At 43.4% G+C, this 15,723-nt stretch overlaps 1 protein-coding gene across 6 annotated transcripts in view; it reads left to right on the forward strand.

Moving 5' to 3' along the window:
• The window catches only part of PCNX2 (pecanex 2), a 281,732-nt gene that overhangs the window by 157,965 nt on the left and 108,044 nt on the right, over positions 1-15,723 (forward strand). For all 6 annotated transcript variants that reach the window (XM_079900242.1, XM_079900240.1, XM_079900241.1 and 3 more), the window contains 2 exons: positions 2,187-2,328; positions 6,383-6,560. In XM_079900242.1, the coding sequence (XP_079756368.1) occupies positions 2,187-2,328; positions 6,383-6,560 (320 nt within the window). The remainder of the gene's footprint in view (positions 1-2,186; positions 2,329-6,382; positions 6,561-15,723) is intronic.

Here is a 15,723-nt window from a genome sequence, read left to right on the forward strand (position 1 = left end):
GAATCTTGCCACTGGCCATTAGGAAAGAGCCATTGGTTAGTCAAGGGGGAAACTACTGAATCAAGATGTCGGGAAGAATGGAAGCCAGGGCATCCGTGAGGTCAGCCTCAGTAGGAGCAAGGAGATGGGTATGAATATAGATAAATTTGTAGTTGAGGGGTTGGGAAGTGGGAAAATTTCCGTTTAATAGCTTCAATTTTCTCTAGGAAGTAGGGGTCAAAGTCATTTGCTTGGAAAGAGTTGGGGGGGATCTTGGAGATTTATTTTTTAAATTTTCATGTACTTTCACAAAAGATAAAAACTCCTATCTATATGTAAAATATATCATATACCTAGATTTTAAAAATTATGTATCATAAACTTCGTTCCTTATGAAATAACCCATTTCCAAACACTGACCAGGAAAGATTACTATTAAGAACACCCAAAGATGAATTCCTACCTGATATCCTTATTTTCAACCTTAATTTTCCTCCAGCACTTCCTCCCTGTTTCACTTATAACTAAAATTAGTTGTTTTTTTTTCTGATAATTTCTCGTTGTATCTCTCTTCTGCTTGTTAAGTTAATCATTGGGGTGTTTGTTCTTGCTGTTTCCCACGTGATGAAGTGTTTCTACTCTCTCTGTTCTCACCATTCCCGTCTCATTCAAATTAATTCTTTTCAAGCAAGATTTCTGAATGCCAGACCTCTCCTTGTAATCTCAGTGACATGAAGATAGGCTTTATGTTTTTGAGTTATAATACATTCCTATATAGAAATGTAAACCACATAAAGGAGGAAGTAAAACGTCAGTTCCCAATTGTGTGTGTGTGGGTGTGTATGTTTGTGTTGCTTTCTGTGACCCTTGACATAAAGTCCCAGTCAAAGTAGGTTGGAAAGCGATAATTTGTCTCCTAATCCTGGAGAGGAAACCTGGAGGGGATGGCCAATTTTACGTCACTGCCATGTCTCTCTGCACGGTGTGTGTCAACAGTTTCTCTTTCATGAGTTGGTCCTTGTGTCATCCAAACAGCATAAAACCTACCTGGCTCTCTTGGTTTTTCACTATAGATTATTGGGGGTGGAAGTTTTTTAAATGATAAATTGTTGAAGAGTATGATTCCAGAAGTTTGATGGAGTCCCGTTCCCTCCTGGCAGATTTAGGCTTTGAGTCCTGCCATATCTGGTCCATTTGCCCAGGTCTCTGATGGTGAGTTGGGGTCCACCGCAGCCTCTCAGTTACTAGCAGACAGAGATCTGGTGGGGAGTGAGATGGACCCACCTGAGGACCTGAACCTGGTGTGTTCTCCCCACGGAGGTGGGAAGCATAGGAGAGCAGGGATGCAGTGTTTCCCATCCCCTGATACGATGGCCTAGGGAGTCTGTGCTCTGACCGATAGGACCAGCCTCTCCTCCCCAGAGAGAGAAGTGGTAAGAGATGGGTGAGAGGCACAGTGTTACCCCATCATGGGGAGGAGAGCTGGCTTCTCCGCCATGAGTAGTAGGAAGGATGGGCGGGACACACAAAGCCGAGGACCGGGAAGATGAAAGCAGTCATTCGTGACCACACACTAGTGGATGGTAGAGTCTGAATACAAACCCAGATTGGTGTGACTTTAAACCTTAGCCTGTGTGGGAATGGACCTCACTTCCACGATGCCTCCTTCCTTGTGAAGACTCACTGGAATGTAATACATTTCTAGGGATAGGGGGTGTGGGTCAGCCTTCTCTTATGTATGTAGATGGCCAGGAATTGGACTGTGGATTCATAGACTAAAAACAGGCAGAGGAGAGCCTGGAAAGTAGCCCCAGACTCAGAAGCAACCCCAAGCTTAAGAGGGGATGAGCCCGTGAGATTGTTTCCCAGTTCTCCATCCTTCGCTTTCTAGCCTCACTCACTCTGAGATGCCTTGATGTGATGTGACAGCTCATTTCATGGGTCCCAGTAATAATTAATATGGAAAAAAGCAATTGACTTGAAAAATTGGGAAACTGGTCTATACCGTATACTATTATTTAGGAACGATGTAGAAACAAAGCTAAAAGTGCCTGCCTGGGAAGAAAATTGGTCCCTCTTGTCTGGTATCTGGAGTTCTGCAGCTCTTGAATGAAGGGGAGGGGGTGGGTCTTACTTATTACCACATATACTTAAAGAAAAATAATTTGATCAGTGGCCGTTCTAAGTGGTTTTTGTGTATCTTTCAGATGTCGCCCATTTAATGTGGTTTGAAAGACTCTATGTTTGGCTTCAGTATTTTGAAAAATACATCTTGTACCCAGCAATCATTTTGAATGCCCTTACTACGGATGCATTTTCAATAAGCAATTACCGGAGACTTGGTACCCAGTAAGTGGATAACCGTTTATTCTCATCATGATTTGCATCACCACGTTTTCAAAAGCGAGTGGGTTTCCTCTGAACAGGCTGCAGCAGAAGCCAACTTCTGTCTACCAGTGATGGGCCACGTAACAGTAAGCCGTGGTGGTCTCAAACTCGCTGGAGCTAGGTGGTTATTGTAGAGGGACTGGGGGGCAAACGAAGTTAGATCTGCTTGGAGTGATCTTGTGCATAGACATCAGTAGATTTGAAAATCACCCTGCAAACGCTTAGTCAGGAGCGTTAAGATGACCGAAGTGCAGTGTGATGCCAGGGTTCCTGGCATTCCAACCGTCGTGCTTAGAGCTTTATTATGAAGTACCTCTAGCACTTCACGCAGCAAAGACGAGCATTTTGTGTCTGAGGGAGGGGGAACTTAATCGCTGTTACTGCTCTCTTTGCATTTCTCAGGAAAAGCCTCATAATTTAAAAAAATGGACCACAGAGAGACTTCATATCCTCAAGAGGCCCGTTTTTGTAAAGCATTAACAGCGTATAGCTGAGTTAGTGGTTTCGTGTTTTAAAAGGAACTCTGAAATTACAAACGGAAACCTACTTGATAATTTGTGGATGTGTCGTTCTGACAAAAGGTTGACATTTCTGTTCAAATAAGTTCATAAAGGAGGATGATGTGAAAGAGATTCCTTCCCAGATTTGCATATGAGTCACTTTGCTTAAACGTTACATGCCCAAGTCAACCCTGATTCATAATCCCAAGCATGCCTCCTCTTCCTTTTGGGCTGCGATGAGGACAAATTAATTAATGTTTGCCCAAGATGGAGCAAACTCAGGTAGAAGGCACGCGAATTCTCGGCTGGACCTTGAGTGGATTCCTAGCCGCACGAAGCAGACACTAAATGAAACGACCCTACAACCTTCCTGTCTTTATCAGACTCTGCCTTCCTTCCAGTCTAGAACTGTGTCAGTCAGACCAGGGCAGGAAGTCCATGCCCTTTGGTATTTAAAACCCTAGACTTCGGATCCAGGGATGAAAATTAGTCTCACTGGATGAAGAAGGCAGGTGATGAGGTTACAGACCTCTTGTATAGTTTGAGTAGGGCCCCATCCCTGAGCTAACCCTACCTCTAGAACACTGAGTGCTTTTCTAGTAAGCAGGTGTTTCCAGTGTGGTACCATCTTGGCTGACCCCGTGACGACATTCTGAAACAAGGCAGATCCCCAGTTTTCAGAACAAGAACTCACAGTCAGAACCACAGCAGTCACACATGTACCGGTGCTGCCCAGGGATAGCGAGCTAAAGGATTGAAAGTCCTCGTTTCCTAACATTAGGACTAGGGCTTCAAGCTAAGACTGCCAGTTGAGGCCAGGCAGCTCTGGCTGTTGGCAGAGGATGGATGCATGGGTTGGGAATTATGCAGAGTCAGATAAACAGTTCAGAGAGAGTCTACTTTGAAGTAAAATTAATCTCTATCCCCTGTCATTTTTTTCCAGACACTAAAGTCAGAAAGTAGCACCTCACCCGTGTACCTCCAAATAATCTTGATTTGATGATACGAACAGAATTCTTTTGCTTGGAGCCCTAAGTTGATAACTCCTTTATATTCTTGAGGCATCCATCTGACAACTTAAAAAAAATCTCTCAGGATTTCAAGCACCCCACTAGACCAGCTGTTCTCAGACAGGATGACAGGAGGCCATATGTCAGCATCACCTAGAGACCTGTTTCAAACTGTGTAAGCCCAGCCCACACCCTGCCGTCATTGAGAACCATGGGACCAGATAGTGAACTCTTCAATGACAGGCACTGTTTCTTTTTCAGCTTTCAGTACCATCGGTCCAGTAAGTGGTAGAAGGATGGATGGATGGATGACTGAGTGGGGGGCTGGTACATGGTGAGTGGGTGCATCATGATAACTGGTTAGGTATTTATATTTCCCAGCCTGATCTAAAAGGATGCTTTGCACCTGTCCCAGGCCATTGTTCCCGGATTGCTACCTAATCCTTTATAAGACCTTTAGCTAAACCTACAACAATCTATGAATCGTTGAATGTAACCATTACAGTTGCAATGTTACGAGAGCCATAAACATCACTCCTTAAGAGCTCTCTTAATCTTCACCAGTCATCATTAATAAACATAAAATGAATGCTGTCCATTTTAGTCATAGTCACAGAAAACAAACTTTAGAGTTGAGCCTCATCTAGCTTTGGCCTGAATAACCTGGAAAGGCACTGATCTCCTTTGAAAACCAGAATATCCCTGGTCTTGGGACACCTTATCCTTGGGATCCCCCCAAGGGCTTTGGCTATGCCGCAGAGATTCTTGGACCCGGGGCTGTTGTCAGAGGTGAGTGGACCTGCAGTCATGTTTTCGTACTGATTTTTCATCACAGGCGTTAGTTGTCCACTGGAGAAGGAAAGGGTCACGGAGCGGTGCTCAGCCTTGCTGCAGGAACAGAGTTTACTGAAGGTCTTACCACTCTCCCCAGACCCGCATGTAATCAAGGGCTACTTTTTCTCAGAAGCCAAATCTAAGCCCGTCACACAAGGGCTTTGACCAGACCTCCTCAGATGCATCCTGGGACAGGGTGGAATCAATTGCTACACTAGGTCTGAAGGCATATAAAATATCAAATTGAGGCCAATGGAAGTGCTAACATTAGATCTTCCTGATGACAAAAATGACAGTTTTGTATTCGATAGATGCCAAGACTTGGGAAACACGTTTTGAATGCCCCAGTCCTGAGACAGGATATTATTAATGCTGATAAGGGTCTAGAGCTCAGGATCCCGCTAGGGTTAGGGAAATTCAGGCCTGCCCCCTCACCCCCATTTTCTGTACTTAGAAAAAGAAAACCTCTCTTTGTGATGAACAACAGGGTCCTACTGTACAGCACAGGGAACTGTATTCACTATCCTGTGATAAACCATAAAGGAAAAGAATGTGAAAAAGAATACATATATGTATCGCTGAATCACTTTGCTGTACAGCAGAAACTAACACAACATTGTAAATCAACTGTACTTCAGTAAAATTAAAAAGGAAAAAGGAAACCTCTCTTTCAAGTGCAACTGTTCCCTGGAAAGTATTGCCACTTTTGTCTTTCTTTTGAGTTCCCAAATAGGATGTTCTAATTGAGGGGACTCTGGCTAAAATGTGCAAGGCCTTCTTTCAGGAAGACCCCCTCAGGGTGGTAGTGGCTTGCTGTGTCCAGCTCTTCTGAGCACTAATCAGTTGCCTTCCCATCTCAAGGTGGGAAGATCATTGGCCTCACTGTCTGCTGGGACTGCACATGCTTCTGACACGTGTTAGTAACCCGACTCCCTAGACAGGAGCATTCAGGAGTTCAGTCCTCACAGCAAAGTCCTGCTGTTTCTCTGCCGGGCTGCCTCTGTCGTGCTCCTTAACTCAAAAGGCCTATGTCATGGGGGCCTGTGTCATGTTGATGATGTAATTTTCAGTGGAAAAAAAAGGGAGATCGGAAAGCTTACGTTTACAAAGACAGCAAATATGGTGGAAAACATTAGAAGTGAATATGTAAAGTGAAAATGGCATTATTGAGATAGTGGGATCTTTTTCCTCTTTTCAGAATTTAATATTAGCTATTGCTACGTCATTGATTCGGTGAGATTCTTTTGTAATAGAAAGGCTTACACTGAGCAGATGCTAACAGGGACAGCCTGCTCTGTTTTCTCACTTGCCTCCAAGCTCCCCGTGGAACCTGGCAGTGCAGTAGTCCTTCAGATAAGCTCCAAGGGAGCTCTGTGTCCCTCATTGCAAAGTCCTGGGGACGATGGTGACGCTGACTCTAGTGGCAGAGTCTGTGCTGGCGAGTCCCTCGGGATGGAGTTTCACTCCTAGCTCCACTCTGTGTGAACGTACGCTCAAACTCTGAGACGCAGTTTACTCCTCTGTACAACGAGGATAATAAAGGGCCCAGCATCTTGGCTTTTTGTAAAGGGCATAACGCACAGTTAACGCTCAAGAAACGTGAGCCATTGTCACTCACCTAGTAAGGTACGGGCTGTGAAGTGATCACTTCCTTTCTTTCCTTTTCAACAGCTGGGACATTTTCCTGATGGTCATAGCGGGCATGAAGCTGCTGCGGACCTCCTTCTGTAACCCAGTCCACCAGTTTACTCACTTGAGCTTCACCGTCATCTTCTTCCATTTTGACTACAAAGACATTTCAGAGAGTTTCTTACTGGATTTCTTCATGGTGTCCATTTTATTCAGCAAGGCAAGTAGATTAGCTCTTTTCTTCATTTCAGTATGTAAAAGGTGCATTTCTCATCAAATGCTTTAAGAGTTTGAAACATTTTCTTTTAAAAACAATTAAGGCATGAATTGAATTGCGTATGCGTGTCACACTCCTGCTGCCATTTGAGGAACATTCCCCATGGAATAGAAATATGCCATGTAATTTGCCAAAAATCACTGATTAAGATGAATTAGCCATTTGTGTTGCTTGAAATTTTATGACCTTTGTCTCTGTTAACAATCTCATTACGGAACTTCCTCGATCTCCAAATGCTCTAAATTAAAGATTAGTCACCAGACTAATTTTTTTTTTTTTTTTAATTTAGCATTTTGCCTCTCGAGGTAAAGTTTGAGCTGTGGGACCCGAGGGCCAGGTCCCTTTGAGTATTTTCTTTCCCTTGGCTTGTCTCAGGTCAAGATTTCATCAGTTGTAAATCCATCCATGGGCAGTGAGAAACCCTAATCACAGTTCAGGCAAATATGTGGGAATGGCATCTAACGTTTACCATGAGGGAGATAAGGTCCTTGGGATACTGGTCTGAGTGTACGTGTTCTGAGCACCGTGACAAAGCTGGGGTGTGTAAACAGAAATTGGAAAAAGAATTTGGGAAACTCCTTCCTCATGCTCTCCGTTGAATACAGCAGCCATGGGTTTTCTGCCCTCGGATTGACTTAACTGTTCCCCCTTTTGGTTAATAATTTTTAAATTCTAAGGTTTTTTTTTTTTTTTTTCCCTGAACTTCATTTTCTCACCCCTATCGATCATTTCTGTGAATTCCTCTCTTTATTACCTGTCCTTCACCTGGCTTCCTCTTTACTTGTTTTAAGTGACAAAAATTCAAATATTATAATTGTCATATTACTTCAGCAGCCCTCCCCTGTTTTCCCATCTTATGACCAAGCTCTGGCTTTGGTCTTTTACCCACAAAGATCTGTTTTCTGTTTGCCTGAGTTCTGTTTGGTCTTGATAAGTTTATCCCATTTTTCTGGTGATTCAGATCACAGGCTTCCATAATCTGTTTTCCTTCATTATGTCTGAATGTCCGTGATCTCACATAATAAATGTAAAATTGTCTCCTATGAGCTTGAAAGCATTGATGAAGTTATAAATTATTTTACTACTCACAGTGGTAAAAGCTCATTCTCAGATGCAAAATGGACTGGAACAGGTTGAATTCCTAACTCTGGCATTATTTACATGTTGACCTGGTAATATTGATATTCCTTTCTGAAACGTTGTCTCCTGTAAAGTTGAAAATAATGATGCCCGTCTCACTTAGGCGTCAGGAGGATTGATTAACGTAAGTAGGAAAGAAGTTTTTAAGTAGCGTGTGCTTTCCAAATATGAGGCAGGACTTTTAAAGCCATGTTAAGTAGAAAAAGAGAAGTTACACCCCGTTTAGGACGTGAGGGAGTGCGGCTGCTTCTCTGCAGTGAACTGTCTGTTTTCAGTAGCTTCCTGTGTAAGTGAAAAGTGCCAGGTAAACAAAAGCAGAGCAGAGAGGGGTGACTGAAATGAGTCTTCTAAGTGATTCCACATTGCAATAGAACAGGGATTTTCACTTGCTGGAGGGCAGGCAGCCTCCCCGCTGAGCTGCCTGCAGGTCAGCTGGGAGCCAGCTACCGCTGAGACGTCTGGTAGGTGCAGGTGTCCAGATCAAGAGGCTTGCTGGACGCAGAGGAAGGATTTATGCAGAGCTATTGTTCATTCTTCCTGTCCACGAGGGCACTTTGTACCGTCCTGAGCATAATGAGTAGGGTGGGACCCGATGGGACATAGTCTGAAACTGAATCCGTAAAAACTCAGTGCTACAGACACTTGAGTTTCAGTTGCCATCATCTTTTTAAAGCACCAGTGAAAACACTGAAAATTTCAGGCAGAACCAGTGTGACAGTGTTCCTGTTTCCCCTAATTGAGAGAGCATGAGCATGTGTAATTTGAATAGTCGGCTTTTAGGCTGGGAAAAATAGCTGAGTCTAAAAGAAAAAAAAACAAGTGAGACAAAAACTAAAAAAAATCAGCCTATAGCAAGTCAGTCCTGACACACCCCTGACTCCATCTATGGCTACTCACGCTTTATCTTGACAGAGCTGGTAGCAGGGCATTTTCTGGAATGAGAAACCGGATCTGATTCCGACAAAAAATACAGTTAAGGAAAGAGACAGCATTTGAGGTCTTCCGGGAAAGAAAAGCCAGTAGAAATTAGTGACAGTAAATGGTGGCAATGAGGGAGGTGACAGTTAATGTTCCTTGTAAAGATCCTGCCTGCTTACCCCAACTGCTGCTTCCTGTTCATTCTCCTCATTTTAAGACATCTTTTAAAAAATTGTCTCTATTAACATATTTCCTAGAGGCTTTCTAGACCTCCAGTATTTTTAACATCTTTATTGGAGTATAATTGCTTTACAGTGGTGTGTTAGTTTCTACTTTATAACGAAGTGAATCAGCTATATGTATACATATATCCCCATATCTCCTCCCTCTTGCATCTCCCTCCCTCCCACCCTCCCATCCCACCCCTCTAGGTGGTCACAAAGCACCGAGCTGATCTCCCAATGCTATGCGGCTGCTTCCCACTAGCTATTTTACATTTGGTAGTGTATGTATGTCCATGCCACTCTCTCACTTTGTCCCAGCTTACCCTTCTCCCTCCCAGTGTTCTCAAGTCCACTCTCTATGTCTGCATCTTTATTCCTGTCCTGCCCCTAGGTTCTTCAGAACCCCTTTTTTATTAGATTCCATATATATGTGTTAGCATACGGTATTTGTTTTTCTCTTTCTGACTTACTTCACTCTGTATGACAGACTCTAGATCCATCCACCTCACTACAAATAGCTCAATTTCATTTCGTTTTATGGCTGAGTAATATTCCATTGTATATGTGTACCACATCTTCTTTGTCCATTCATCTGTCGATGGACACTTAGGTTGCTTCCATGTCCTGGCTATTGTAAATAGAGTTGCAGTGAACATTGTGGTACATGACTCTTTTTGAATTATGGTTTTCTCAGGGTATATACCCAGTAGTGGGATTGCTGGGTCATATGGTAGTTCTATATTTAGTTTTTAAAGGAATCTCCATACTGTTCTCCATAGTGGCTGTATCAATTTACATTCCCACCAACAGTGCAAGAGGGTTCCCTTTTCTCCACACCCTCTCCAGCATTTATTGTTTCTAGATTTTTTGATGATGGCCATTCTGACCGGTGTGAGGTGATACCTCATTGTAGTTTTGATTTGCATTTCTCTAATGATCAGTGATGTTGAGCATCCTTTCATGTGTTTGTTGGCAAAGTATATCTTCTTTGGAGAAATGTCTATTTAGATCTTCTGCCCATTTTTGGATTGGGTTCTTTGTTTTTTTGATATTGAGCTGCATGTGTATTTTGGGGATTAATTCTTTGTCAGTTGTTTCATTTTCAAATATTTTCTCCCATTCTGAGGGTTGTCTTTTTGTCTTGTTTATGCTTTCCTTTGCTGTGCAAAAGCTTTTAAATTTCATTAGGTCCCATTTGTTTATTTTTGTTTTCATTTCCATTTCTCTAGGAGGTGGGTCAAAAAGGATCTTGCTGTGATTGATGTCACAGAGTGTTCTGCCTATGTTTTCCTCTAAGAGTTTTATAGTGTCTGGCCATACATTTAGGTCTTTAATCCATTTTGAGTTTACTTTTGTGTATGGTATTAGGGAGTGTTCTAATTTCATTCTTTTACATGTAGCTGTCCAGTTTTCCCAGCACCACTTATTGAAGAGGCTGTCTTTTCTCCATTGTATATTCTTGTCTCCTTTATCAAAAATAAGGTGACCATATGTGCATGGGTTTACCTCTGGGCTTTCTATCCTGTTCCACTATATTTCTGTTTTTGTGCCAGTACCATACTGTCTTGACTACTGTAGCTTTGTAGTATAGTCTGAAGTCCGGGAGCCTGATTCCTCCAGCTCCATTTTTTTTTCTCAAGATTGCTTTGGTTACTGGGGTCTTTTGTGTTTCCATACAAATTGTGAAATTTTTTCTTCTAGTTCTGTGAAAAATGCCATTGGTAGTTTGACAGGGATTGCATTGAATCTGTAGATTGCTTTGGGTAGTATAGTCATTTTCACAATGTTGATTCTTCCAACCCAAGAAGGTGGTATATCTCTCCACCTCTTTGTATCATCTTTAATTTCTTTCATCAGTGTCTTATAGTTTTCTGCATAAAGGTCTTTTGTCTCCTTAGGTAGGTTTATTCCTAGATGTTTTATTCTTTTTGTTGCAATGGTAAATGGGAGTGTTTCCTTAATTTCTCTTTCAGATTTTTCATCATTAGTGTATAGGAATGCAAGAGATCTCTGTGCATTAATTTTGTATCCTGCTACTTTACCAAATTCATTGATTAGCTCTAGTAGTTTTCTGGTAGCATCTTTAGGATTCTGTATGTATAGTATCACATCATCTGCAAACAGTGACAGCTTTACTTCTTTTCTGATTTGGATTCCTTTTATTTCTTTTTCTTCTCTGATTGCTGTGGCTAAAACTTCCAAAACTATGTTGAATAAGAGTGGTGAGAGTGGACAACCTTGTCTTTTTCCTGGTCTTTGAGGAAATGGTTTCAATTTTTCACCATTGAGAGTGATGTTGGCTGTGGGTTTGTCATATATGGCCTTTATTATGTTGAGGTAAGTTCCCTCTGTGCCTACTTTCTGGAGGGTTTTTATTATAAATGGGTGTTGAATTTTGTCGAAAGCTTTTTCTGCATCTATTGAGATGATCATGTAGTTTTTCTCCTTCAGTTTGTTAATATGGTGTATCATGTTGATTGACGTGCGTAGAAACCTCCAATATTGTTTTTGAGGGAATACTGCTCTTTAGGGGTGTTCATTGCATGATATGAAATTTTGTTTGTTCAGTAGATTCATCAGAGTCCTACTTTTGACATGTCCTCTCATTTATTGTTGCCAAATCCCTAAGCTCTTTCCCCAGCCTGGCTCCTGTTCTGCTAAATAGCAAAACCATTGTTATCCTGGCAGCCCACGTCACAGAAGGGCTGCAAGATGAATGCAGAGACCTTGGAAGGGCTCCAGCTTCCTTGGGAGAAAGGAGCTGGTGAATAGTGGACTCATTATTATTGTTATGTCAGTTGCCCCTAATCCTTCAGGCTTTATGGGTGGAAAGAAAGACAGGATGAGATTACAGAGAGATGATCTGTGGAGTGAGATCAAAGCACCGAGGTCCAGAGGATGAAATAGATGACTTCCAGAGGGCTTGCCTGTGTGTTATTCTCTCCCTCCCCGAATCCGTGAATCCCCCCCCGAGGTCTGGAAGATGAATGTTGGCTGGTCTTCTCAGTCTGCCAGATCTAGTGAAAAATGGGACATCATGAGTTCTGGGCCAGAGCACAACAGGAAGGATTTAGTGCAGCCCATGCATTGACACAAAGGGTGGGACATTCCTAGTGGATAGGCTGGGGGCTGAGGGGAGGCAGAGGGAAAGAAGCATCCCTGCAGATCCCATCCTGAGACGCGCGATGCTGCAACCACACCCCACGCGACTCAGCACCTTTAAGGAGTCAGGCCCATCCGTCCTCTCTCCCTCAGCCTCTCAATCCCTTTCCTCTCTCTCTTCTGCCCCATTGTTATGGACCAGGGTTCTTGGCCTCCTTAGTCAATAGAAATTGATCCGAGGCCAGGCAGGAAATTCAGGCAAGGCTTTACTGGGGCCTCTGCTACAGCAGGGAGGAGCGAGAACAAACAACAGGTTCCCTTGCTTGTTTGCTCCCTCAGGGGGGTGGGGCGAGCTTGTTCCTTATACGGGGTGAGGGTAGGGGCAGGCCCAGGGGTCGGGCAGGAGGGCTGGCTTAGGTGATTTGCCCACGCCTTTGGTGGTGCTGTGTGCAGGGATCACACACAGTGCCTTGATTTTGCTCCCGGCTCTTCAGAAGTGGCAGTTGGGCTTTTTGGTCTCTTCGTATCTTGTTGTACAGCATTTGCCCCAACTGCCTATGCACGCAGTTATTTTTAGTCTCTTATTGTTTCTTTGTATTTTGTTGTTCGAGGGGATGTTTGTCCAGGTGCAGACCCTGCAGCAGAGGGTCCCAGGTCCCAGGTCCTAGCCGTCACCATCAGTCATTCTTCTCTTTTAAGAACCAACTAATGTAGTGAACTTGTAACATTTCTGATATGCCTGGGTCTTTGGGGGACAGGAAGACATGCTCCACGTAAGAATATGTGGTCGTTGACAGGAGGTGACAAAGGTTTCATGCTCTTCCACTGGTCCTGAAAAAGTTATCAGAAACCATCTTTTCTTGAAATTTTTAGTAATTTTTAGTTGGAGAAGCAGGACTTGAAAGAATCCTGCCAGAGGGTCATTCTGCCAGCATTTCCAGAATGTGTTACATGGGAAATTCTCCAGGCCGTTAGTTCAACGCGGCAGCTAGCACTTTCACCATTTATGAAATTAAAATTAATGAGCGAGGTGGTTTTTACATAAAGCCGTGTGAATGATGGCCCCAGAGCCACGATGAGAAGGGACAAATCTAGGAGGTAGAGCTGATAGCATTTAGTGACTGTGAGGGTGCTGGGGGGAAGTGGAGTCTAGGAGGAAGAGCCACGTCTGGGAGAGCTCTCACGTCGCGTCCTCCAGGGACTCGGTGTTGTCATTAATGAGGGCCAGGAAAAAAAGACATTTTGGGGAAAAAAAATGTCAGTTTTAGATGTGTTGAATTGTGAAATGAGACGTGACAGGGACCAAAGTAAAGACCTAGGGACAGGATGTTTTCCCATTTAAATATTTTACTTTACATAAGTGCTATAAATGTAGGATCAGTTTAATAAAGTTAGAAACATAATGGAAAATACAGAGGAAGTCCATCTTTATACACACCCCTCACTCCTTAACCCCTTTCTCTCCCTAATGATAGCCATTGTAACTCTTACAGGGTAATTCCTTCTACTCTCTTTCCCTATGTATTCACACACACACTCAAACACACACACACACCCTATACACACACAAACGTAAACTATTAATAGGTCATTCTTTACACATGTTTACTTCCTTTTTTGCTTAAAAATATGTCTTAGAGAATTTCCCCGACAGTATGTGTAATATTGCCTCTTCCTTTTGACACCTGCATAGTATTCCATAGTAATAATTTGACTAGCCATTCCCCTACTGATAGACATTTAGTTTGTTTCCAATTTTTTTTCCTGTGGTAGCTGGGATTTCTGTATTCACGAACTCCAGAAACCCAAATGAAACTGGCTTAATGAAAAAGGGGGATTTAACGGTTCATATAACTGATGGGATGATTCAGCGGCTTAAACGATGGCATCGAAATTGTGTTTATTTCTCCTTCTCTCCTATGCTGGCTTCATTCTTAGATTGGTTCTATATGTATAGACTCCCTCCAGCTAGTAATCCCAGAAAGAAGAGAAAGTATCTTTCCTGATGGTTTTAGCCGAAGTCCTCGGGAGCATCTCATTGACTCCTTTTGTGTCATGTGTCCATTGAGGAACTAGGCAAGAGGGACGCAAGCCCTCTAGTCAATGAGGCCTGGCTCTTGTCTAACCACACACATATATGTGTGATGTGAAGGGCCACAGTACAGTGTTTACTTAACACCACCATCTCTAGGTTTGAAACGCAGGGCTTGACACTTAGTACAAGAATTGAGCTCTTAGGCATCTCCAGCCAGGAAATTATGGACAGCAAAAGTTATTTTCTATGGGGCCATTCACCTTAGCATGGCTTCCCTCTGCCCCCTCTGAGTTTTCGGAGGGTGACATCTGCGCCCACCTCCTCCACGGGGTCGTGATATGGGACAGTTCTTGCTATCCTGAAATTAAGTGGTGGATGGAACATCTCTCCATTATCTTTTTGGTTCACTAATGTTGACAGGGGCTCCATTTTCCATTTTCAGTTTATTTGTAGGTCCCTTTCCCTCACTGAGTTGAAGAATGGACTTATCAAGTTTATTGACCTTTTGCATAATTCTGGACCTTTCAGTAAGGTTGTCTCACGGTTTTCTCTCTACTAGATAAAACTCACTCCCTCACTGCATCAGCTCTTTCAAGGCTTTGCTCAGATATGACCTTCTCAGTCAGACCTACCCTGACCACCCGGTTTTCATATTACAGCTTGCCCCTTCTCTGCCCTCTGCCCAGCTTCCCCATCTTTTCACCTTGCGCTGTATTACCTTTCTGCTGTGCCGTCATCACCTTCTAACATACTCTCTCCTTGACTTGTTTTTCATTTGATTGTCTCTCCCACCAGACTGTGAGTTCCATGAGGACAGAGATCTTTGTCTGTTTACTGATACGTCCTAATTTCCAGAACAGAACCAGGCACACCGTAGGAAAACAACAAGCCTCTGTGGAATGTTCAGTCATGCTGTTTTGCATGGACAGGTTAGAAACTTACCCAAAGTCACTCACTCACAGAGCCGTACTCGAACTTGACCCTATTCCCAGTCTTCCCAAGCCCAGGCGTAACAACTGGCTTGCAGAAGGTTCACAAAACCACTGCAGGAGCCAAGCACACCTTCCAGGCTCTCAGGGACCCATGTTCACTTGTAGCTGCCACAAGGATGGTGCAGGAGAAACATTTCACAGGCTCTGCACTCTGTCCAGAAGCGAAGAACAGATTCCAGTGTGTCTGTGTTGCCGAGAAGATTGGAAACTCCTCGAATGGTGGGACCACGGGTGTGCTTATTTATTTCCCACCTGCTGCAACATCCAACAAAATGCAGGGTCCTGGTTAGGGTTAGGGTTGGGATTAGGTCACCCTAATTCAATTCATAGTCATTAAATTCAGTTGAAAGATGGAAAAACTGGTTTGTGAGAAATGAAGTCTGAGCTTGGACGTGTGGTTGGATGATGTTTTATTATCCTAGAGAGATGATGATTCACAGCAGGGACAGGGGAGCACGTGGGAGGAGGGGTGGTTTTAGCTTGAGCATACGGGTCACTTAGAGTTCCCTCCTTGGGCTTTCCATGGTGTGTGTTTTGATTTTCTTGGCTTCTCATAAATCTCGTTTGGCTGCCTCACTGCTGTCCCGTTCACAGTGGAGGACTTAACACATGGCCAGCAGAGCTGGCTCTTCCGCCGTGAGCGTGTTGCTCTGTGCTCTGTCATCAGCCGAGCCCCTTTTGCAAAACTCAGAGGG

Source organism: Stenella coeruleoalba (genome assembly GCF_951394435.1).
Source record: "Stenella coeruleoalba genome assembly, chromosome: 16".
Classification (NCBI taxonomy): Eukaryota; Metazoa; Chordata; class Mammalia; order Artiodactyla; family Delphinidae; genus Stenella; species Stenella coeruleoalba.